We start from the raw sequence: 22,632 nt of genomic DNA, 5'->3' as shown, positions 1-22,632 counted from the left end.
GTGTTTAATCAGCAGGTCAGCAAAGGGAGGTGTTGTTATCCCCTTTCTATAGAGGGGGAACTACAGACAACATGAGAGGCCATTACTACAGAGATAATGAATGAAGAGCTCCCTGCAATGAGAAACAGAGGTCAATCTCTGCTCTGTCCAGTCTCCAAGGAGGCCTTTTGCTGACTCTGGAACAGTTTGGAATAGCCTGGAGGCAGCTCCAAGCTATCCCAGACAGTACAAGTAATTCAGGAGACCAACCCATCTCCAGGGATAGTTGGAACACAGAAATTGAAGCAGGGCAATGTAGGAACTGATGATAACAGCTCCATCCCAGCCAAAGACTCCCCCATGCTGGAGAAATTCTCATTTAGCAAGTTGCGGTCAGGTTCGGGTCCCTTTGCACCAGCAGAACGGCACAAAGAGGCCCTGGTCTGTAGCATCTAGTCTCTGCACTTAAAGGAAAGTCCTCTAGTTCCCCCACACAATCATAGAGAACCCTGGCTGCAGTGGAACCATGTAACTCTGCTGTGGGGGTGGGGACAAAGGGTGCCCAGAGCAGTACATGGCCTGGAGCATGACAGAGAGGTGTGTCTCCCTGCCCTGAAAGGTGCCAGGCCCTGACTCAGGGGCTTCTCCTGGCTTGCAGGGTCCCTGTGTAAGAGCAGTTACCTAGCCCAGCATGTGCAGCACAGAAAAGGAGGATGGGATTCCTCACCCCATGGGAGAAGTAGAAGGCAGCGATCCCCAAGGGCCAGAAGCAGCAGAGCATTGAAAAAATGGCCAGGCCCAGGTGGTCTCGTGGGGGAAGCATTAGGAAATGATCTTCACTCTCACTGTCACTCGAAGAATCACTCTGGAAAACAAACAAGGTCATTGCTGTTGTGGCACCATCAAGCCTGGAAAGAGCCCAGGATGAGAGGGCCTGGGGAGTAGCAGGGCAAACACACCCCATTCACCCCTCAGTGGGACAGCTTGGCATGCCTGACACATATGTAACCCTCAAACATGTCATGAGGCCAATCTGTCAAAAATGGGGGGGCCTGCAAACAGCTGACACAGGGGCTTCTCTCCTCCCACCAGGGTGGCACCAGCCTGCACTGGAGGGATCTGCCACAGGGATAAAAAAGGAGTTTAGTTGCTATGGCCTGTCGAAGCCTCAGTTGCAGGAGGAGAACAGGTGTGAGGGGAAGTGGGCTGAGATGGAGGATCTCATGGCTCACATACTGCCACACAGCCACCAGTGCAAACAACTTACGATCAACACCAAGGAAGTCAGAGCTCTTGACACAAAATGCTCTGTGTCCTATTGCTAACGGCTTTCTCTGAGGCTACGGCTACACTGCCATTTTTTTGCGCAAGAGGATATGCAAATGGTGCTCGCATTTGCATATCTTCTTCCAATTCTTTATGCGGAAGAGATTTTGCCGATAAAAAGCCCCGTGTAGATGGGGCCATTTTTTGGAAAAAAACCCTCTTTCACAAGATCCCGTAAACCTCGATTTTTGAGGAATAAGGGATCTTGCAAAAGAGGGTTTTTTTACGACAAATGTCCCCATCTACACGGGGCTTTTTATCGGCAAAACCTCTTCCACAAAAAGAATTGAAAGAAGATATGCAAATGCGAGCTCCATTTGCATATCCTCTTCCACAAAAAAAGGGCACTGTAGCCATAGCTCGAGTCACAGCTGCCACTGTCAGTCTGCCCATCTATGGTATGTCTAGAGAAGTTATCACTGCATATCTAAATAATGCTTCACACCCCCACAATATTTCCTTCATACTTTGTATTTCAGCCTCACTTCCTTTTCTTTCCCAACCCTTCCATATACTCTACAACTCCTCTGAGCTGAAAATTAGAGGACTGAGTTTGTAAAACACTGAAAAATGTAATGAGAAAATATTGCAACTGAAATGAATTCTGATTTTATTCCCAGACTGAGCCATCAGCAAACTTGTTGGAGATTTGGGATTTCCCTGGGAATTATTCTTATACCTAAATGTCTTGTGCTATGGCATAATGGGCTGTGTGTCAGCTTTAGCAAAGTGCCTCATTCTCTTTAAGACTCAATGGACCAATCCCCTGCCAGACTGGGTCTGAGAGCAGTGTTCCCTGTAAACTGCACAGGAGAAATTCAAACTCTGCTCTGATTAGCAGAGTGCCCATAGCTAGATTTTTTGTTTCTACTAGTAGGGCACATTCACACCTACCTCAGTGCAAATGAACATTTATTCTGTACATGGATGGAAAAAATCCACACATGGATGGAAAAGATTAGAGAGAACATTGTCTGAGAGTAAAGGAAAGGGTTTGGATTTGAGCATACCCTAATCTCCTAAGAACCCTGTTCCTCTTTTCAAAGGGCATCCACTCAGAATGTGTAGTGCTTTTCTTCCTGTTTGGGGCACTCTTTGACCCACATTCAGTTTGGAGGGGACATATTTTTGGGTGGTTGACACCCATGAAATGGGCAAGTGCACATTTCAGTCTGGAGGGGGCATGGTCCAAAGAAATGGATTTGGAGATAAACAGCCAATACCAACAAGAGCAAAGCTAGTGGAATTCATTCCAACAGAGCACTGCCTTTGCGACTCTTGTGTATTGTTCTTCACTTCTTACACAGCAACCTAAATCCTGAGTGAACACAGGAAACATCAATACAAATAGCCATAGCACAGATCTGCCCGTCATTATTTGATTGCAAGACTCATGCTATTCTTATATTTTAAGCTTCTCATGAGGGATGGTATCAAACTTGTGGAACCCATGACTGAGTTGCTTCAGATTTCATGACAAATTACTGTACGGGCTCTGGTAGGATCAAATCAGCCCAGATTTACTGCACGTGTCTGTCCCCTTCAGCAGTGGGATGTGTGAGACAAAGGACCATTGGCTACCCTGGTGTACTCTGATCTGAAAAAGGATCAGACAGGACAATAGACTCTGTCTTACAGGAAACAAAGCAAATATTAGAGTCCATATGAGACCCTTCTGCATCCAGGCAGGCTTTGGCTTCTAACAGTCTTTGAATATTCCCTGGCCTCAGCCAGGCCTTCCTTCAAGCAGTCTTCGGACTGGTGCTAAGCACCAGCCAGTCCTTTCAAGGAGCTAGCACAAGATGTTTATCACCTCTCCTGGTCAGCCACTACTGTGATTGACTTTCCTCCTTTTAATTCCTCCCTTTAAGCTTGACACCTAGCTCAGGTGTAGCAGGGTGGGGCTGATTAAGTTCACAGGCTCTTAACCCCCTTAGTGATCTGTGTGAGGTCCATATACCCTTCTACCTGCCCTTATTCAGAATGGCTGCCATTTCCCATTTCTTTCTGTAATGCCAAAGACATAGTCGAGATGGCCACCACTGCCTTCTAGGCTTTGCATTGGAAATTGCATTTGATCTGAGGAAGTGGGTCTGGCCCACGAAAGCTCATCATCTAATAAACCATCTTGTTAGTCTTTAAAGTGCTACATTGTCCTGCATTTTGTTGCATTGGAAAGTGAGGCTGCCACAAATGAAAATGGCCACCATCTCCCATTGTTCTCAAATGAGTTGAAGTCAGGCTGGTATCAGGGAAGTTGGCCACCTCCTGGGCTCTGGGGTCAGGAAACTGGATGAGAAATTGTGAGGAGACAGGGAAATGGTGGGTTCACAGAGGGAGCGTGAAGAGACAGGAAGCTGCTCAATGCATGGAGGCACTGGAAATTACTAGGAAAGATGAAGAGCAGGAAGGAAAAACTGAGGGAATTCTAGGGAATGAAGGGTTCAGGAAAGAGACCGATGGGGAAAAAGGGCAGAGAGGAGGCTGAGAAATGCTAGGAAGGTTATTGAGGTGGTGCAGGTAATAAAGATAATACGAGAGATTGGGGGTGCAGGGAAATGTGGGTAGCAGAGTGGAAGAATTGAATAGTAAGAGACTACCAAGATACTGAGAGGGAAAATAGAGGGGAGGGGAGGGTAGAGTATGGACTAACAATGGGAAATTGGGGGAGCATGCAGGGCCAGATTAACTCTTTTGGGGACTCAGGGCTATTAGATTTTGTGGGACCCCCCTAGGCTCTGGGGTGGAGCCAAAAATGAGGGATTCAGAGCGCAGAGAGGGCTGTGGGTTGAGCCAGGAGATGGGTGTGGGAGGGGGTAAAGGCTCCAACTGGGGGTGCGGGCTCTGGGGTGGGGCTGGGAATGAGGCGTTTGGGGTATAGGAGGGGGCACCACACTGGAGCCAAGGAGTTTGGAGTGGGGGGAGGGGCTCAGAGCAAGGGGTTGGGGAGGAGGTGTGGGATCTGGACAGGAGTTAGGGTGAGGGAGGGGGCTTAGGGCTTGGACGGGGATTGAGGTGCGAAGCATTTACCTGGAGCAGCTCCTCTTTGGTGGCACAGGCCATGGGAAGGGGGGCACTGCCTCCTGCAGGTCCGACTGGCTGCAATTCCTGGCCAATGGGAGCTGCAGGGGCAAAGCCTGCAGGCAAGAGAAGCATATGGACACTTGCAGCTTCAGCTCAGCAGGGGGGAGGGACGGCCGTGCACAGAGCCACATTCCCTTGTGACCACCATGCAAGACTGGAATTCAAGGGTCTTAGTGGCTGCAGCCCAGGGCCCCAGGCGAAGGGGGATCAACAAAAATATCTGCATTTTTGGCAGCCTGGAGTTCTTTCTGTAGTAGCCCCCTTAGTCCGGGGATCCTAGGTTACAGTCCCAAAAGTCCCTTTCTTAATCTAGCCCTGGAGCATGTCAGAAGTCTGCATGGGCAGCAGGAGATTGGGTGTCAAGATGGGGCTGAGAGGATGGTGATGAGACAAAATAGCTATGGGAGAGGAATATGGAGAGGGACAGAATGGCAGCTTCCTTTCCCCATGGATAAATTAGGTCCCCTTTGAGCAGCCAACCAAGATACCTAAGTGCCTTGTCACAGACCAGCATGTACAGCACACACATGACTGCCACATGAAGCGTGACACCATGTGTCATCTGCACTTAGCGCTTTTTTAATGTGATGGTTATCTCAAAGGACACAAATAATGTTCCCTCTAATCTTTTCCTTCCATGTGCCAAATACATTTTCTGTGTGCACCGAAGCATGTGCAAACATCCACCATCAGTAGAAACACAGAATCTAGCTGTGGGTGCTGTGCTAATCAGCTGGACAGCATTCAAATCTCTCCTGTGTGGCCACACAAGTGCACAGCTTACAGGGAACACTGGACACAACCCCCAGGAAGGCTCATTCTCTTGGATGAATTTCTAGCCAATCCAAGGTGCCTCAGGGGACTTTCCAACCCTAAAAATATAACAACACCTTCACTACAGTGCTGCTGCCGTGCAACTGTCTAGTTGACAAAAATAGCAACATTCGCTGTGTAATAAGCCAGAGCTGGAAACGAGGGGGATGAGTGTAGAAGCAAATGAGCTTTTTTCGGCATAAGAGAAATTCACAATACTGGGAAATATTTCAACCAATAGGACTGCAATATGCAAATGAAATGAAACCACTTTATAATAACTGACTACGTCCTCCAGCATGTTTTATTTCCAGCCCCACTTTGATTTCAGCATCAGATTAAATTTGCCAAGTATCCCACCACAATAGGCCTGTGGGAAACCAACAGAAGCAGCTGGGATGTTCTGCAAAGACGCTGAGTTCAGACACCCCAAAGGGAAATTTAACACCTTTGATGCCATGTGTGCACCATCTACCTCAAAGGGCTGTTGGACGTATCCAACAGGTAGCAGCATCTTTTTGCTGTTTCTCCTAGAAGGAGCTCACCTCATACTCCTGGAATTCCTCCTCTTCCACCTCATAGGACACTGTTTGGATTCTGACATCACTCTCCACCAGGCATGGCCCTTGTGCTTCTTGTCCATCTTCAGCCTCCGAGGAGACCTCTTTGTTTTCCATGAAGGTCGTCTCACAGCTCTCCCCCTTGTTGTCCTTGGCTTTCAGATTGCTCTCATCCTTCACTAGGATGAAGTTGGAGCCATACAGTGCTTCAACAGCCAGCTGCAGAGAACTGGCATCCAGCAGCTGGTGAGTCCTGGCACTGCCAGTGTTTTGAAAGATGTAAAGTTTCCCCTGGCAGCAATGGCTGGGGTGGTGCTGATGGTAGGAGTAGCTACCATGAAGGTGCCTGCTGCTCTTGGCCAGCAGAGGGTTCTGAAGCTCACTCAGACTTTCCATTCTGCTGAAAGGGGCCTGGAGGTGCTAAGAGAAGGGGAACCCTGGGGAATAAGAGAGGGTAGAAGGAGTGAATGTGTAATCTCAACAAGGCGAGGTTGTGGATTCAGGGTACCATTCATAATAAAATCTACTGGTCACAGCAGAGATGACTGGAGGACACTGGCCATTGAAAAATGGTACTATCTGGCTGCACTAGAGAGAACAAGAATTTAGGGATCCTATTCTATAAGCACTGTCTCAGGCAGTTGAGGAGCTGTTCATCAGTCACAAGCTGATCATGAAGTAGGCATGTGGCCGTGTGCTGAGATGACCTGATTCATTAGGCTGGGACGAGTGGAAGATCTGCTGTACCTATAATGCCTGTTGAGAAGGGACCATACAGGCAGATAGCCTGCAACAGGCATTCCTTTCTGGTGGCTCATACTTTATATCACTGTAGTGTAGAGGATACCAGATGGCATTGCAGTAGATGCACAGCTGGTATCCACTTGAGGGGCCTTCCTGACATCTGAAACTAGCAGGACACACCATGAGTTACAGCCCTTCCTGCATTACAGCTTCAGCTAATGGTTTCTAAATATACTCCAGCTTTAAGGGCACTTTTGGATGCCTGGGCTGGGTCTGGCACGGGAGTGAGTGGAAATTCAGGGAAGATGGAAGTGAGAATGTTTTAATTAATGTTACAGTCGTAGTGTTCTCTTGGGGGTTTGCCTCTCTCCATGCACTATGCACAGCACAGTAAGGGAGAGCGGGATTGAGACTCTGAGGTCTGCTTTATGCCTACAGCTGCTCTTTTCTACCTAGTGAAAGTCCTTATAAATTCCCTATCACTACAGTATTTAAGCTCCTTGCAGTCATTAATGTATTTATCTGCCCAACGCTGCTGTGAGAGGAATGCTGTTGTCCCAATTATACAGATGGGAAATTGAGGCACAGAGAAACAAAAGGTATGGCTACACTTTGAGCTGGAGGCATGATTCCTGTCTCCTAGAGACACTCACGCTAGCTGTCATTGAGCTAGCCTGCTGTGAACAGAATGTAGCTGTGGCTACCCTGAGTACATCCTAGGGTCTCAGAGAGGTACGTACTCGGTGACTAGCCAGGGTGCCATTTCAGGAGGGCAAGGAGCTACAGACGTGCGTACTGGGATGGTGCTTGCTCTTTTTCCAATTCCCTTACCTATCAGGGATTGAGCCCTACTGTAGGTGTGTCTCCATTAGACACACTACAATGGCTCATCCAAGGATGCATCTACACAGTAGAGTTATTTCGGAATAGCCGTAATTCCGAAATAACAATGCAAGTGTCTACACAGCAATTCTGTTATTTCAAAATAAATTTGAAATAACAGATTGCTTATTCTGACTTCTGTAAACCTCATTCCACGAGGAATAATGCCTATTCTGAAATAGCTATTACGGAATAGCAGTAGTATGGACGCACCACTGCTACTATTTCTAAATATCGCCTCCCCAGGGCCATTCAAAATAATTATTCCTCAATGGCCCCTGGGGCTCTAAATCGAAGTAGCATGTCCAAATTAAGGAAGCCTGGCTCGGACTAATTTTGAGGCTTCCCTGTAGTGTAGACATGCTATTTTAAAATAAGCTATTTCGGCATATTTTTTTCTGGAATAGCTTATTTCAAAATAAGCATGCAGTGTAAACGCACCCCAAGAGGTGGTAGTTAGACTGATGGAAGAATTTTTCTTTTGTCCTAGTTGTGACTATACTGGGGCTTAGTTTGGTTTAATTATGCAATGCAGAGTCTGACATTTTTCATGGCCCTGAGCAATGTAGTTAAGGTGACCTAACTTTGTAGCATAAACCAGTTCTAAGTGACTTGCCCAGAGTCACTCAGAATGTTTGTTGCAGAGCAGAAATTGAAGCCCAGTCTCCGGCAGCCCAGAATAGCATCCTAACTACTGTGCCATCTTTTCTTTCTAAACCCTTTTATCTAATCTAATGCAACCTCACAGCTTTAATGAAACCAGTGCCACCCCACAGCATAGAAAAGCCCTAACAGAGAGCTCAGTTCCAGGGATTCTAACTAGATCTGGCTGGCATTTTTTTTTTTGCACTAAACAATTTTCCATCAGAAAATATGATTATCAAAATCAAACTTTGTCATGGGAAGGTGTTAATTTTGACCAAATTGTTTGACTCTCCATCAATAAAATCTAAACAAAACAAACATTTGGTTTTGAATGGACATTTCTGAAGTGAGATGAAAAAATCTTTTAAAAAAATATCAATTCAAATAAAAATGTATTCATTTGGGAATAATGAATAATTTCATCTTGATTAACAATGTAAACATTGCTCATTTTAACATTTCCAAATCAAAATCTTTTGGAACCTTTTGTTCTGTGAAAATGGTTGATATTTTGATTGTTCCTCCTGATTTGGGATGAATACAGATGTCAGAATTCCAAAATTTCCTCTGGGGTACAGACTCCATTATTTGGCTATCCCTAATTCTAACACAGTGTTTTTACAGAAGTTCTTTAGCATACATCTATCTCCTCAGCATACGTCAATGGGCTACCTTGCTGCCTTGCAGCCCAAAATGTTATTTCTCTTTAGATACCTTAGTAATTTCATCCTCTGCAGTATGTTATATATTATAGACATATTCATCTGCCTAGTGTAGGACTCCCTGTGGCATGCCATGCTTTCTGATCTAAAGCATATTGCCTTAGCTTTAGCTGTCATCCAGAAGAAAATTTAAATAAAGAAGTTGAATTAAAAACTCCTGAGGATGAAAAGCCCAATTAGCTCCCACATGTTCATCCCTAAGGCCAATCCCCGATTCTCTCCTACTATACAATTCCTAGTATTGTATCTAGTTTCAAAAATTCATGAGCTTCCATCCTTTCCCTTGGGGCAGCATTTCCCAAACTTTTGAAAGTTGAGGCACCTTCCTTCAGGAAAATGACCCCCCTCCTCTTTTTTCCCTCATCCCCAAAGCCTTCAGCACCACCTTGTGTTGCCAGAGGCTAATCCATGTTCATTCACACATCCTTCATGCCTATCCTCACAAGAAGAGTCAATAGAGATTATTTAGTTTGACCATGTCAGAGGCCACCAACACTACCCGGCATGCACACCTAACCCCAACAACCAAAATAAGACCAATGGCATGCCCCAGATTCTTAATTTTCCAATCTAAGAATTTCTATTTCAACCATTACCAAATAAGGAAGAATTACTATAAATACATTAATAAAGGCAGGTATAAGAATATATGGAAAATTTTAAATAGAGAAGTGAAACAATCTGGATGGAGTGTGTTTTAAGAATCTTAAGGGAATGATGTAACAAATTATAGCACTGACAGTCAATTCTAGGATGACACAGAGAACTGGGTTTGTAATGGAGGGTCGGAAAAGGAGGGAAAAAGTAATCCTGACAAGAACTTTCCTGTGAAATTAAATTCTATTCTAATAAAATAATGGAACAACTATTAAAAGGTGAAAAATCACAAAACAAGGCTAATCATTCAATCATGGAGTTTGCGAAGAAAAGATCTTGGCAGACAAACTTGCATTTTTAGTAAAGCATTTGACAACTTGTCTCATTACATTTTTTTCTGCCAAAGTTAATTCAAAGTGGGAAATAGTTACTGGACTGGACTGAAAATCACCTGAAGGACCATGAACAAAGGGTGCTGATAAAAAGCCCGGTACTGGTTTGCAGTGGGTACTGCATGTCTCAATGTTACATCTAGTCTTACTTAAGATCATCATTAAATGACCCGGAAGAAGGAATGAACTGCACATTAATGAAATGTGCGCACAGTACTACATTAGGCAGCACTGTGGATATTGGTAGGTAAAGAAATAATGCAAAGGATTCTGGGAAAATTGAAAACAAGTATGAGATAAAATGAAACTAAACTTGGTAAAAGGCAGCTATAAATACGAAGAAAATTATCTGAAACACAGGCAACCAAAAGGAATTAAAGCACTGGGATGCAGAGATATCTAAAAGAGATTTAGTGGTGATATAGGACAGCAAGTTAGACAATGCAAAATGACAGCAAAACAGGCCACTGTGAGGGATCAAGTAACAAAGCCAGAAGGTGATCCTTTCTTTTTATACAGCTCTACTGCAGCTACACCTGAATTATGTGAGTCTTGGGACCCTTACAACTAGAAAGACACTGATAAACTGGATAAAGTTCAGAGATGAGCAACAATGATGAGGCTGGATAGACAGCTCTACAAGGAAAGATGGGAAAAGCAAGATTCGTCTAATTGAAACAACACCGAGGGACATAGTAGCAGTTTGCTAATAGCTGAAAGTGTAAATATCCAGATGGGTGATGAATTACCTAGGGTAGCTCAAAGGAGTAAAACTGGGAGTAATCTAGGAAATTATGCGAAAATGTAAGTTAGGGTATGTCTACACTACAGCACTAATTCGAACTAACTTAATTTGAATTAGTTAATTCGAACTAAGCTAATTCGAACTAGTGCATCTAGACCTAAAAACTAGTTCGAATTAGCATTTTGCTAATTCAAACTAGCATGTCCACATTGAGTGGACCCTGAACCAAGGTTAAGGATGGCCAGAAGCAGTGCCGGCAGAGCATCAGATTAGGACTTAAGACTGCTGTCTCAGGCTAGCCCAGGACTGTGCTTAAAGGGACCCAACCCCCACCATGGACAGACAGTTCTCAGGGGTTCCCCGCTCACCTGTCTAACTCGATGAGGGATAGCAAAGCAGTCCTGGCTTGGAGTGCCCTGAATGCTCACACTCGGCACATCACAGCACTCGGCCATCAGCCCGGCTACACTTGCCGCAGGCTGCCATCCGGGGGGGGGGGGGAATCAATCGGGGGGCTGCAGGAGAGCTTCCACCCCGAGGAGCCGGCAGAGCCACCCCAGTCCTCCCCATCAGGTACTCGTACCCTATTCCTCCCTCACCTCCTTCCACTTACCCCTCCCTAGCCCCTCTTCCTGATGTACAAAATAAAGGACACGTGTGTTTAAAAATAGAAATTCTCTTTATTGAACAAAACCTGGGGAGACTGGGAAAAGGAGGAGGTGGGAGAGGGGAAGAGAGAGGGTGGGAGAGGGGAGGGCAACTAAAATGATCAGGGGTTTGGAACAGGTCCCATATGAAGAGAGGCTAAAGAGACTGGGACTTTTCAGCTTAGAAAAGAGGAGACTGAGGGGGGATATGATAGAGGTCTATAAAAGCATGAGTGGTGTGGAGAGGGTACATAAAGTTCTTCGTTAGTTCCCATAATAGAAGGACTAGAGGACACCAAATGAAATTAATGGGTAGCAGGCTTCAAACTAATAACAAAAAGTTCTTCTTTACAAAGCAAATAGTCAACCTGTGGAACTCCTTCCTGCAGGAGGCTGTGAAGGCTAGAACTATAACAGAGTTTAAAGAGAAGTTAGATAAATTCATGGAGGTTGGGTCCATGGAGTGGTATTAGCCAGGGGGTAGAAATGGTGTCCCTGGCCTCTGTTTGTGGAAGGCTGGAGATGGATGGCATGAGACAAATGGCTTGGTCATTGTCCATCCCCTCCGGGGTAGCTGGTGTTGGCCGCTGTCGGCAGACAGGCTACTGGGCTAGATGGACCTTTGGTCTGACTCAGTACGGCCGTTCTTATGTTTTTATGTTCTAAGCTCAGGGTCGGGGGTCTCACTGGACCACCTTGATTTTCATCCTGGGTGGCCAGGCTGGCAGCTATCCTGCCCTAGACGGCCACTTTCCTGTGCCTAGTGCGGAGGTCGTGGATGAGGTCCACGATCTCCGCACTAGACCTGGTGGGCGCCTGCCTCTTGCGGCCCCAGGCAGGCTCCTGGGAGCCACCAGCCTGGTCCCGGGAAGAGGCGGAGGTCTGGGTGGCAGCGGGTGGCTGGCTCGTGCCGTGACAGGTGCAGGGTCTGCTGGCTGGGTGCTGGCAGGCTTGCACCTGGCACGGGCACCGTAGCCAGCCCGTGCCCCTTTAAGGGCTCCGGGGCCGGGAGGGGGGCAGAAGAGTTTCCCTGGTGGTGCCCAGAGTGGCCACCAGGGCAAGCTGGGGAGGGCTAGCCTCCCACTAGTTCGAATTAAGTGGCTACACAGCCCTTAATTCGAACTACTTAATTCGAACTAGGCGTTAGTCCTCGTAGAATGAGGTTTACCTCGTTCAAATTAAGCGCTCCACTAGTTTGAATTAAGTTCGAACTAGCAGTTTGCCTGTGTAGCGCCTATTAAAGTTAATTCGAACTAACCGTCTGTTAGGCTGTTAGTTCGAATTAACTTTGTAGTGTAGACATACCCTTAAGTATTAAAAACGCCTCCCCAAGAGTGAGTTGTGGTGGTTGCAGAATTGTCTTGCATAGGAAGTGATAGAAGATCAGCCGCTTGGGATTTTTAAAGCTACAATGGATGAAGCACTAAACTACGTAGAGAACAATCCTGCACTGACAGTGGGTAGACTGGAGGCAGCCAGAGTCTTTTCCCTCACTAACTTCTGTTGCTCACTGGAACAGAGCTCCCTCTCTTGTAATGTTCCCTGTGATATAAGGCAGCCAACACTCTTTTCCTTGCTGCCCTTCATCACCCCAGGCACTTGGCTCCAAGAGGGGATGCTCTAAACTTTAAGGAGAGGAAAATAGATTGATTGTTGATTGTAGGGGATCAAAGGGTCAACAAAGGTAGCTAAATACATCTATCCTAAGCCATCCCATAGGGCACTGGCTGTAGCAGGGAGGAGTATGGGAAATGCTGTATTAAGAAGATAGACAACTCTGTACAGGGAGGGAAGATTCATGGTCAGCAATTTTTTTCATGTGGAACAGCTCCCAAAAAATCCCAGCAATCTTATTGCACTGGCAGCTCCCTTTCTAGGAAGAAAGCTGGATAAGAAGAGTCCCAGGATAAGGAGAGAAATGAGAAGAGAGACCTTTCCACCACAGATCTCATACATATGCAAAGTTACGCTGATGTGCAGTCATAGGAACCATCTCAATATTTGTTTGCAGTTGTGGCTTTATTTGGAAGTTGAGCACTGAGCCCTATAGGTGCTGCGCTCAGCTGTGTTGTAATGCTGGCAAGGAATATGCTTCTTGCTTTAATGAAACAGGGTTAGTATGTCCTCTGAACAGCCTCTAATGTCAGAGAGACAGCCTGAGGCATGGGAGGGAGGACAAGGAGAGAAAGACACAATTCTGGAAGGGTCTGAGATCATTCTAATTTCTAAAATCACCAAGATTGCAGCACTGCCTAAATATACCATGAGAATGTGTGTATGTCCACACACTTGTGTGCAGTGAACAAAGTAAGTTCTGCAAGACAGAACTATGTTTCAAATGTTTGCACAGTCCCTACCAGTCTCTTGAGATGATGTGACTATGTATTGCTACACAGGGAATCACAGGAGAAGCAAGAAAAGACCTATGGACCTCCCCCACCTGGGAAGAGACAAAGCCCAGCAAATTATGCAGTAAACTTCAAACTAGACTGAACTTTCGTGGGTTCTACCATAGTGTCACAGAACTGTGGCCTTCTTACCCATCATCAGGCTTGGAGAAAAAGAATGAAACTGGAAGATCAAAGTAAAGGAACAGCAAATGGACAAAATTGGCTGAGAGCAAGGCACACTCCATCCTCGTTATAAACTCACTTGGATGGAGTGTGACACTATTCTCTCCCATGGCATTAGTCTGAATAATCCTGAGAGTGGGTAATAGCAGGTGTCATTGGGTGATTAGGGAAGATAAATACACAGAAAGAGCTCAGACAGAGAGATGCACCTGAAGGAGAGTCTATCAGATTGACAGAGATGGATCAGACTTGCAGTCAGACTGGGCTATCACCTGGGAATACTTGGATGCTGTATCTCCATAATTATGTGGCTGTCCTCTCCTGACAGTTGCCCACAGTCACTCCAGAAGGCGAGGCGTCGACACCCCCAGTCCCAGCCTCTCCTGCCCAGTCCTTGGCAGAAAACCAGACTGATCCCTGTGCCTCGCACTGTGAGATCATCAAAACAAGAGCTACACTGGAAACAAGGGACATGAACTGAGCTAAGGAAAAAACATACAGGGCCAGATTCTGGTGTCTCCCAGCTCCAAAGCCCCCTGCTCTCAAGTCTGGCACATTTACCCTTCCCAGGGCAATACGTTTACAGGTAGAGGTCACTGAATACTCTCAGTGGACAGCCCTTGATTCTCATTTGACACTTGGCACAGATGCAAGTGTAACTAGCCAGGTTCATGGTAAATTAAGTAACTTTTCCAATAATCAATCATAGTTTAGTTGCTGTGCCAAGAAAACATTCAGTCCAGCCTCTAGCACTCACTGTCAGGTTATGGCTGAGTTACATCTCCCCAGACACCCTGGAGGTTAGAAAATCCTGATGTAAGACTGTAAGCCACAGGACTTTCTGGCTGACATGCAGGAGCGTTCCCAACTGACCCATGCTGGCCCATTCAGAGAGCAGTACTCAGCACTGCAGCCGTACTGCCAGACTCATGGTGAAGCTGTTTGAGAAAGGAGCAATCAGAGAAACCAGGAGATAACAGCACAGCAGCTGCAAGGAGAAAGCCCCAGATAAAGTGAGAGTTACATATAAATCATCTCTCCTACCTAGGCCTCCAGGCAGAACCATGGGCAGCAGTATCCAAATCAAACCCTATTGTGTAGCACTTGTCATGGCAGGAGTGGCTGCACAGAGAAGGCAACAGAGACGTTACTGTCACTTATGGAGAGCTATCCTGCACATGCACATGATCATAATTAGTGCACAATGTGCGTGATGCTTTCTAGAGATAAGAAGAGGTCCCCCCTCCTGTCTGACACACAAGGAGGGGACATCCTTGAATCTGGGAACTAATTATCTGGTTTGGACCAAGAGAGAAAACACCCAGAAGGGAAGGTGAAAAGCAGGGGAAGGCGATACCAGGAAGAGAATCACAATTGCACGGGCAAAATAAATGGTTTACAGGAGGGATAAGGAGCAGAGACCAACTGTTCAGGCCCATGGGTGTGGAAGACTGTCTCAAGCAAAGGAGGAAGAATAAGAAAAGGGGCCAGGTCAAGCATGAGCAAGAAACAAAAGGAGCCTTAAAGTGAAAGCAACAGGCTCAGAATAGGGGAAGGGGAAGGCAGAAATGAATGCAGTGCTGAGATTATCTAGAGCCTTGAAGAAGAGAGCAAGGAGCTTGAACTAGGTGCAAAAGGAGAGGAAGCCAGGGGAGGGATGCGAGACAAAAGGAGAGGTCATCTGCGCAGCAAGGGAGAAAGCTGGTCAGAACAGCATATGGATGAAAAGGATGGGATCTGCAGGAAACACAGGGAGAGGGAAGTGTAATTCAAGCAGCCTATGAGCCAGGTGTGTACAATTGTTCTAGCAAGCAGGATGGTGGGAGAGGGGATTGTCTAGCTATTATGGGGGAAGGATTTAGTGACAGCCACGATAGGGGCAGAAGGGAACACAGACTGTGGCTCTGGCGAATGGGCACGATACAGGATGTCTGCGATGAAGAGCAGCTAATACACAGCTGTGAAGCAACTTGGTTGATAAATGTGGAAGGAGCAAATACGGCATTTGTTCTGCCCTTCTAATAGGGGTGCACTCAGCTGCCGCAGTGATGGGCTTCCGGAGCTGGCAAAGACTAAATTGCTTTGAGAATTGGGATGCCGTGTGATGCTTTTCAAGGATTCGCTAGGCAAATTGGTTGATTTCCAGATGCAAATCAAATCTTCATTCTCGCTTGGATAAATGTTTCTCTGCAGAAACATTTCATCCAAACTACTTAGGGTCAAGGCCTGTCTTCTCATGGTGGGAGCCAGAACACCGGCCCCCCAATCCCTTCAGTGGCGCTAGCCTAACAGCTGCCTGAGAAGCAGCATCACATGGAGGAAGCTCCATAAGGAATCCTCACATTATAAGCAAGCCTCTTAATTCCTTTAAAATGTTAATTTACCCAATGCAAGCCAAATGGGCTTGACCAGGGATCAGATTAGGGTGCACTTAGACAAGTGGGGTTTGGAACATACTGGGTATATTAACATGCATTGGGTACACTCAGCTACCCCCTGAAGCTCCTGAACACGCATCGCTAAGTGTTGACTTACCAATGTATATTAAAGAGGTCCACATTTTCTTTGTCTCCTGCTCCCCACACCATTTCTCCACCACCTGTACTCCTGGAATGTGAGCTTCTTGGGGCAGGGAACCTCTTTGCATGTGTAGGCAGCACCCAGCACACAATGTGCACTGCAGCATCAGTGTGAAGAAAATAGATTTTCCTATTAAATCTATGATCCTGCTATTTTTCTATCTGGCCACTAGATGTCTCAGTAACTCTACAGAGGCAGTAAAGAGTTGATTCTCAGACAGGTGCTAGGCATGGGTAGTTCAGTGTGGTTCTCGGCCAGGGTTACGTGTACCTTGGGGGGTACTCAGAGATCTTCCCGGGGGGCTCATCTCATCTAGATGAGTGTTTCTGAAACTGGGAGTTGCGGCCCACAGGCAATCAGGCCCTGGGATGGGCTTGAAGGGGTTGCAAGTGCAGGGCTGACATAAGGGGGCAGCAAGCAGGGCACTTTCCTGGGCCCTGACAAGCTAAGTTATGTGGCAGAGGGGCTTTGGCTTCAGAGAAGGTTCAGAAATGAAAAACAGGCTCAGATAGCACACTGAAATGTCAGTGCAATATTCATAGCCCAGTCACTTTATTTGATAATGATATGGTAGAAATGAGAGAGTAGCAATTTCTCGGTACTAGCGTGCTGTGACACTTTTCTATTTTTGTGTCTAATTCTATTTTTGTGTCCTTTAAGTGAGGTGACACTTGAGGGGGATACAAGACAAATCAGAGTCATGAAAGAGGTGCAGGTGTCTGGAAAGGATAGGGAGCTCACACTCCTAGCTCCCTTGACTTATCTCAGTGGACAGTGGAAATCCATCCTAGGCTTTGTCTACACTGCCAGCATTTGCCAGCAGACAGCATGCAAATGAAGCTCCGATTAGCATTTTATCACATTTCATTTGCATAATCTATTCAAGCCATTTTTGTGCAAAAACAAGCAGTGTGGACGTTATCCCAGGGATATGGGAAAAGGATCTTGTACAAAAAGAGGGTTTTGCACAAAAAGGAAACGTCCACACTGCTTGTTTTGCACAAAAACCCCTTGCGCAAAAACGGCTCATATAGATTATGCAAATGAAGCATGACAAAATGCTAATCAGTGATTCATTTGCATACTCTCTGCCGGCAAAAGCCCTAGCTGTTATGGGTGCTTCCTCACTGGCTGGCTTCCTTGTTGACAATAACCGTTCCCAGGGCTCAATCTTGTTGTTTGTTGGCATAAAGATCTGACATTTCTTTAGAGCTTTTCATCCAGAAGGCCTCAAAGCATTTTACAAATGGAACAACCCCATATGTAGACTGCACACAGGGATCATTTCATCTACCTCTGGGGGGAGCTACTTGCATTTACCTTTATTTTTACAGTATGTGTCCATTTTATTTACAGATCAACAGATCGGTGTGCCATGCACTGCAGGTTCTTATGGCAACTAGCTAATGATTCAGCTACACTTACAATTGCCACCTCTAGCTGGGAAGGTACAAACTGGAAAGGACCTAGGAAAGCAGAGAAAGACAAAAGAGGGAATGATCCTCAGGAAAAAGTTGAGTCTGAATCCAGCAATTACATGGGTTCTGATCTTACTCACACTAATTATTAATTACAATAGTAACCAAAGATCACACCCATGACTTAGCTTAAGGCAAGATGCAAAAGAGAGAACACTTTGGTGCATCAAACAATCAAAGGGAAAGGCAAGGGAAGATCTGAGTACCCATGATAGAGGAACACGTGTTATGTAGGCTGTAGGTGCCTATTAGCATGTTTCCTGTCAGTATGTTCTCTTATTGTCTAAGACCATAAATCAATTAACTGGGCACCAGCACATGCTTCTGGCCATTATCCATTGATGGTTTGCTATGGGAATGGTGATAGGAGTAGGGCTTGAGGAGGAGAGCACAGTGACTTTCAGGATCAGTTCAGGGAGGGTGTCCCAGGCACAGTGAGGAGACATGGAAGGAGGCACAATCGTGCTTCTGGAGTGGGTGGCCAGACAGACAGTGCAGACTTGTGTCACTGGTGGAGCAGAATGGCTGAGGAAAGCAACGCACCAAATTACAAAGGTAGGTAAGTAGGGACAGGCAGAGCTGTGTCGGGCCTTACAGGGGAGGATAAGAATCTAAAGGTGAGGGGGGTGGAGAATGCAGAGCCAGCAGAGGGCCAAGAAGATGATTCCTGAAGCAGCATCCTGACTGTACCTACCATCTGCAGGGTGGCTGCCAGGGAGGCCAGAGAGCAAGAGGTAACAATAATGAAGCCAGGAAATTATGCAGTCCTGGTCAAGAGCTTTAGCTGTGCAGATTGTTACAGTAGTGTAATTCCATTGCTTCAGGACAGCTACTCTGCATCTAAAATTTAGATTTTACTCCCCATAACTCCACCTTCAGACGCTAATCAAATAATGGAACTAGGAGTAAAAAGAAAAGTCTCTACCCATACAGGGCAATGTGAACGGTAAGCAACACTGGAGGTTATAAAGAGCAAAGCATGTCAGGTGCAACTGGTGTTTTGTTTTTTGTTTTTTAATTTGGAGGGGAACAACAGGCCTCTGATAATTTTCTGCTCAGAGGGGGTCAAGGCATTGACTTCATCACAGTGGAGTCTGGCAGAATAGTAATAGAGATGTAGCTGTGTTAGTCTAGTCTAGCTGAAACAAAAAACAGGACTATGTAGCACTTAAAGACTAACAAGATGGTTTATTAGGTGATGAGCATTCGTGGGCCAGACCCACTTCCTCAGATCAATTTTCTTCCACAATTTGATCTGAGGAAGTGAATCTGGCAGAGGCTGTCATTCAAATTTACAAGCCCTTTGAGGAATTAACCCATGAAAGAAGCTTGGGAGACACTTGTATATCTGAGATGGTGTAAGCTGCCAGGGCTCTGACAGTCCATCTCAGCGATAAAGTGCCAGACCAGAGCATCTGGGCCATGAGGAAGGGAACTGTAACTTCTAGAGCAGATTGCAGCCATCCTCAGAGTCCACAGCACAGAAACAGAGGAACTGGAGTGCAGGCTGTGTGCTTTGAGTTCCCCTTGCTCTCCTCTGAATCTCACCAAGAAAATCATGCCAGAGTTGCCATGCACAGTGGGGCCGACAGGTCCAGGCAAGGTCCAGGGCCAGCTCTGCAGTCCAGGAAAGGTGGGGCCTTCAGCAGAAGGGGCAGGGCTGGGGGCAACCCTCTGTGCCTCGCTCCCCCCGCACCAGCCAGCCCTGAGAGTCACACAGAGTTCACCGCATGGCACTCCAGTAATGATTTAAAGGGCCCAGGGTTCCGGCCGTCACCACTCCTGTGGTGGCAGCAGTGGCAGCCAGGAACCTGAGCCCTTCTGAATTGCCAGGCCCTGGAGCAAATGCCCTCTTTGCCTCCCCTCCCCTCCATCAGTGATCCTGACCAGGCATATGCCATAAAAAAACAGCAGTAGAGAAGGCCAAAGAGAGGTTGTCATTTAGTCCCCAGTAAGGAAAACCTGCTTGAAATTTCAAGCATGTACAGCTGCGGGGAACCCAACTTAACAGACTAACAGGACCCAGTGGCTGTAAATGTTTTCCAACAATGAGATGGCATGTCCTACACTGAACCACTGTTCTTACCTCGGGGGCCTGGCTGGGGTAAAATTATAATGCTGTCAGATGTTGTCATCCCACAGAACTAGCTCTGCCTTTTCTTGGAGCTCTGTCAGACTTTGGATGCTAAGGATGAGACAAGAGAAACCAGCTGCTGCTTGAAAATGCTTGGAGACCTTATAAACTGTGATGTGCCTATGGTTGTTTTCATTTTGCTAGTCAGGCCCGGCCCTTGGGAAAGACGAGCGAAGCGGTCGCCTTGGGCCCTGCGCATTCAGGGTCCCACGCTGCCCGTCTCCCAGCCCCACCCACCCTGCCGGGAGCTGCACAGCCATGTGGCTCAGCGTGCTGCCTTGGGCCCCGCACACTCTTTGGCCGGGCCTGTTGCTAGAGGGTATGTCTTTGAATTCTCTGCTGCACTACAATGCGCATTTGATTTCATGGAGAGCTTTATGAATGCCAAGATCGCTACTAAGCTTCTAGGACTACGGCAAATACCCTTGTTCGATTCAAACACTGGCTCCCTGTTTTTCATCACATCTAATCCAATTTTTGCCTTCACCTTCCAGGACCTTTACCAATCTGCCCCATTTTCCTTATCCACTCTCCTGTCTTCTCACACCCCCTCTTTGGCCAGCCTCACCAGCCCACACCAGCCTTACCAGCCCACTGATCTACTTCCCTCCCAGAAAATCTACGTGCCTTCCACCATACTGTCCCTGTTGCCTGGAACACTGCAAGCAGCCCAAATCAGAGCCAACCATTGATGGCATCGTAATGGGGCTGTCAGGTTTTGTTGCTATTTTTGCCTTCTTAATGTTTGTTCTACATATGAACCTGGGTTTTTTTTTTCAGATTAGATGGTAAGATCTTCAAGGCAGACACTTTTAGGCTACATCTACACTACGAGCTTTTTCCAGCAGCAAATATGTTAATGAGGGACTTATTAGCATAAGTCACAACATCATTAGCATATTTTCTGTAATTTCTTTTTGTGCAAGGGGTTTTTGTGCAGAAAGAAGCAGTGTGGACGGGGTTTTATTTGTGCAAAAATCCTGTTTTGCGCAAGATCTTTATGCCTATCCCAGAGAGGCATAAGGATCTTGCACAAGACAGGGGGTTTGTGCAAAAAACCCTGTCCAAACTGCTTCTTTTTGCACAAAAACCCCTTGCGCGAAAAGAAAGGGCAGAAAATACGCTAATGAAGTCATGACTTATGCTAATGAGTCCCTCATTAGCATATTTGCTGCCAAAAAAACTCATAGTGTAGATGTTGCCTTACTGTCTTTGGGTACGTCTAGACTACCGCGTTTTGTCGACGGAAGTTTTGTCGACAGATAGTGTCGACAAAACTTCCGTCGACAAAGAGCGTCCAGACACATGGAGTTCTGTCGACAAAGCAAGCCGCTTTGTCGACAGAACTCCGTAGTCTGGACGCAGTGTTACAGGCAATAACACCTTCTGTCGACAGAACTCCGCGTCGACAAAACCGCGGAGGTATACCAGCGTCGACAAAACCGCGGAGTTCTGTCGACGTTATGTCGACAGAACTCCGCGGTAGTGTAGACGCTGGTATCGTTTTGTTGACAAAAGTCCACTTTTGTCAACAAAACTAGGTAGTCTAGACACACCCTTTGTCTACTGGGACCAGCACAATGGTGCCCTGATCCTGATGTGGGCCTGTGGGTGCTACCGTTACATGTATTTAAAGCCCTTACTAGCTATGCTTTACTTCTAGTGCTAATTGTCTACGATCACTTTAAAAACTAACATGTATTTTGGATGCTACACTTTTCTATTTCAGTTTTTCCAACTCAGAAGTATTTCTCACCAACTCAATAAGCTGGTGTAGTGAAGAAATAAATCATTCCATTCAAGTTCTGGTGAAGAATTCCCCATTTGATACAAAGTCTGGGACCTGTCTCATTACCCATCTTAATAGCTGCAGCCTGAGATTTTTTAGCCTGTTTTTAGAGACTGATGTTTCCTTATGGACTCGTCAGATGGAGATTTGCCCTCTGTCTTTACAAAAGTTTGCCTCGAAATTGGAGGGACTACTGGAGCAAAGGAGCTTCTTATGTTTTCAAGAATAAGGTCGGGAGAAATAACATCTGCTGCAGGCTTTTAAATTAGTTTTGCTCTCTTTGCAATGCTCATGGGAAGAGGAAAGTAGAACTTCCAACAACGTAGTCTTGCAATGTATGGTCCCAAAAATTCTTTCCATACGGCTGGGAGAGAGAAGAGAGCCCTGCCCAGAGAACACCTAACTAGGGATGCCAGATGGTTGAAACAAAAATACCGAACACCTTCCCCCCCCCCCCCCCCAAAAAAAAAAACCCACCGGGGAAAAAAAAGCGGGGGAGAGACCAAAGTTATTGAGCAAAAAAAAAAAAAAAAAAGGACTCCAAGGACTTATTAAGCCAATAAATAAATAAATAAATAAACAAAACAGCATTAAAACAGCATGTCCCCTTTAAGAGTGAGTGCAGGGATAGGAACAGGGGAGCAGTTCCCCTAGGTCTTTTGGCCAGCAGCCATTTTGTGCTGGCAGCCTTGGGGAACTGGGTAAGCATGGGGGCTGGTGGGGAGGGGGGAGGCTGGGGGTGTTGAGGGCCAGGGAGGTCTCGGGGAGGGGGGGGAAGGAGAAAAGCTGAGTGTTTGTAGGGTTGCCAGGTGTCCAGCATTTTCGCCTCCTGGCTGGGGAAAAATTCAGAAAATACCAGACTTCTTAGGTGTCCAGTATTCTCTGAATTTTTTTACTGGACAGGAGGCAAAAATACCGGACTGTCCGGGTGAATACCGGACA

General features: G+C 46.4%; 1 protein-coding gene across 2 annotated transcripts in view; it reads right to left on the bottom strand.

Annotated features, from left to right (window-relative positions):
* SYNDIG1L (synapse differentiation inducing 1 like) overlaps positions 1-22,632 on the bottom strand; it is a 38,470-nt gene that overhangs the window by 3,833 nt on the left and 12,005 nt on the right. For both annotated transcript variants that reach the window (XM_006117743.5, XM_006117742.5), the window contains exons 2-3: positions 5,748-6,199; positions 707-844 (exon numbers count right to left, since the gene is read on the bottom strand). In XM_006117743.5, coding sequence (XP_006117805.1) covers positions 707-844; positions 5,748-6,158 — 549 coding nt within the window. In that variant the 5' untranslated portion in view covers positions 6,159-6,199. The remainder of the gene's footprint in view (positions 1-706; positions 845-5,747; positions 6,200-22,632) is intronic.

This window comes from Pelodiscus sinensis, chromosome 5 (genome assembly GCF_052426305.1).
Source record: "Pelodiscus sinensis isolate ZL-2025 chromosome 5, ASM5242630v1, whole genome shotgun sequence".
NCBI classification, from domain to species: domain Eukaryota; kingdom Metazoa; phylum Chordata; order Testudines; family Trionychidae; genus Pelodiscus; species Pelodiscus sinensis.
Note: the sequence above shows the minus strand (reverse complement) of the source record. Positions and strands in the feature narration are given on the sequence as shown.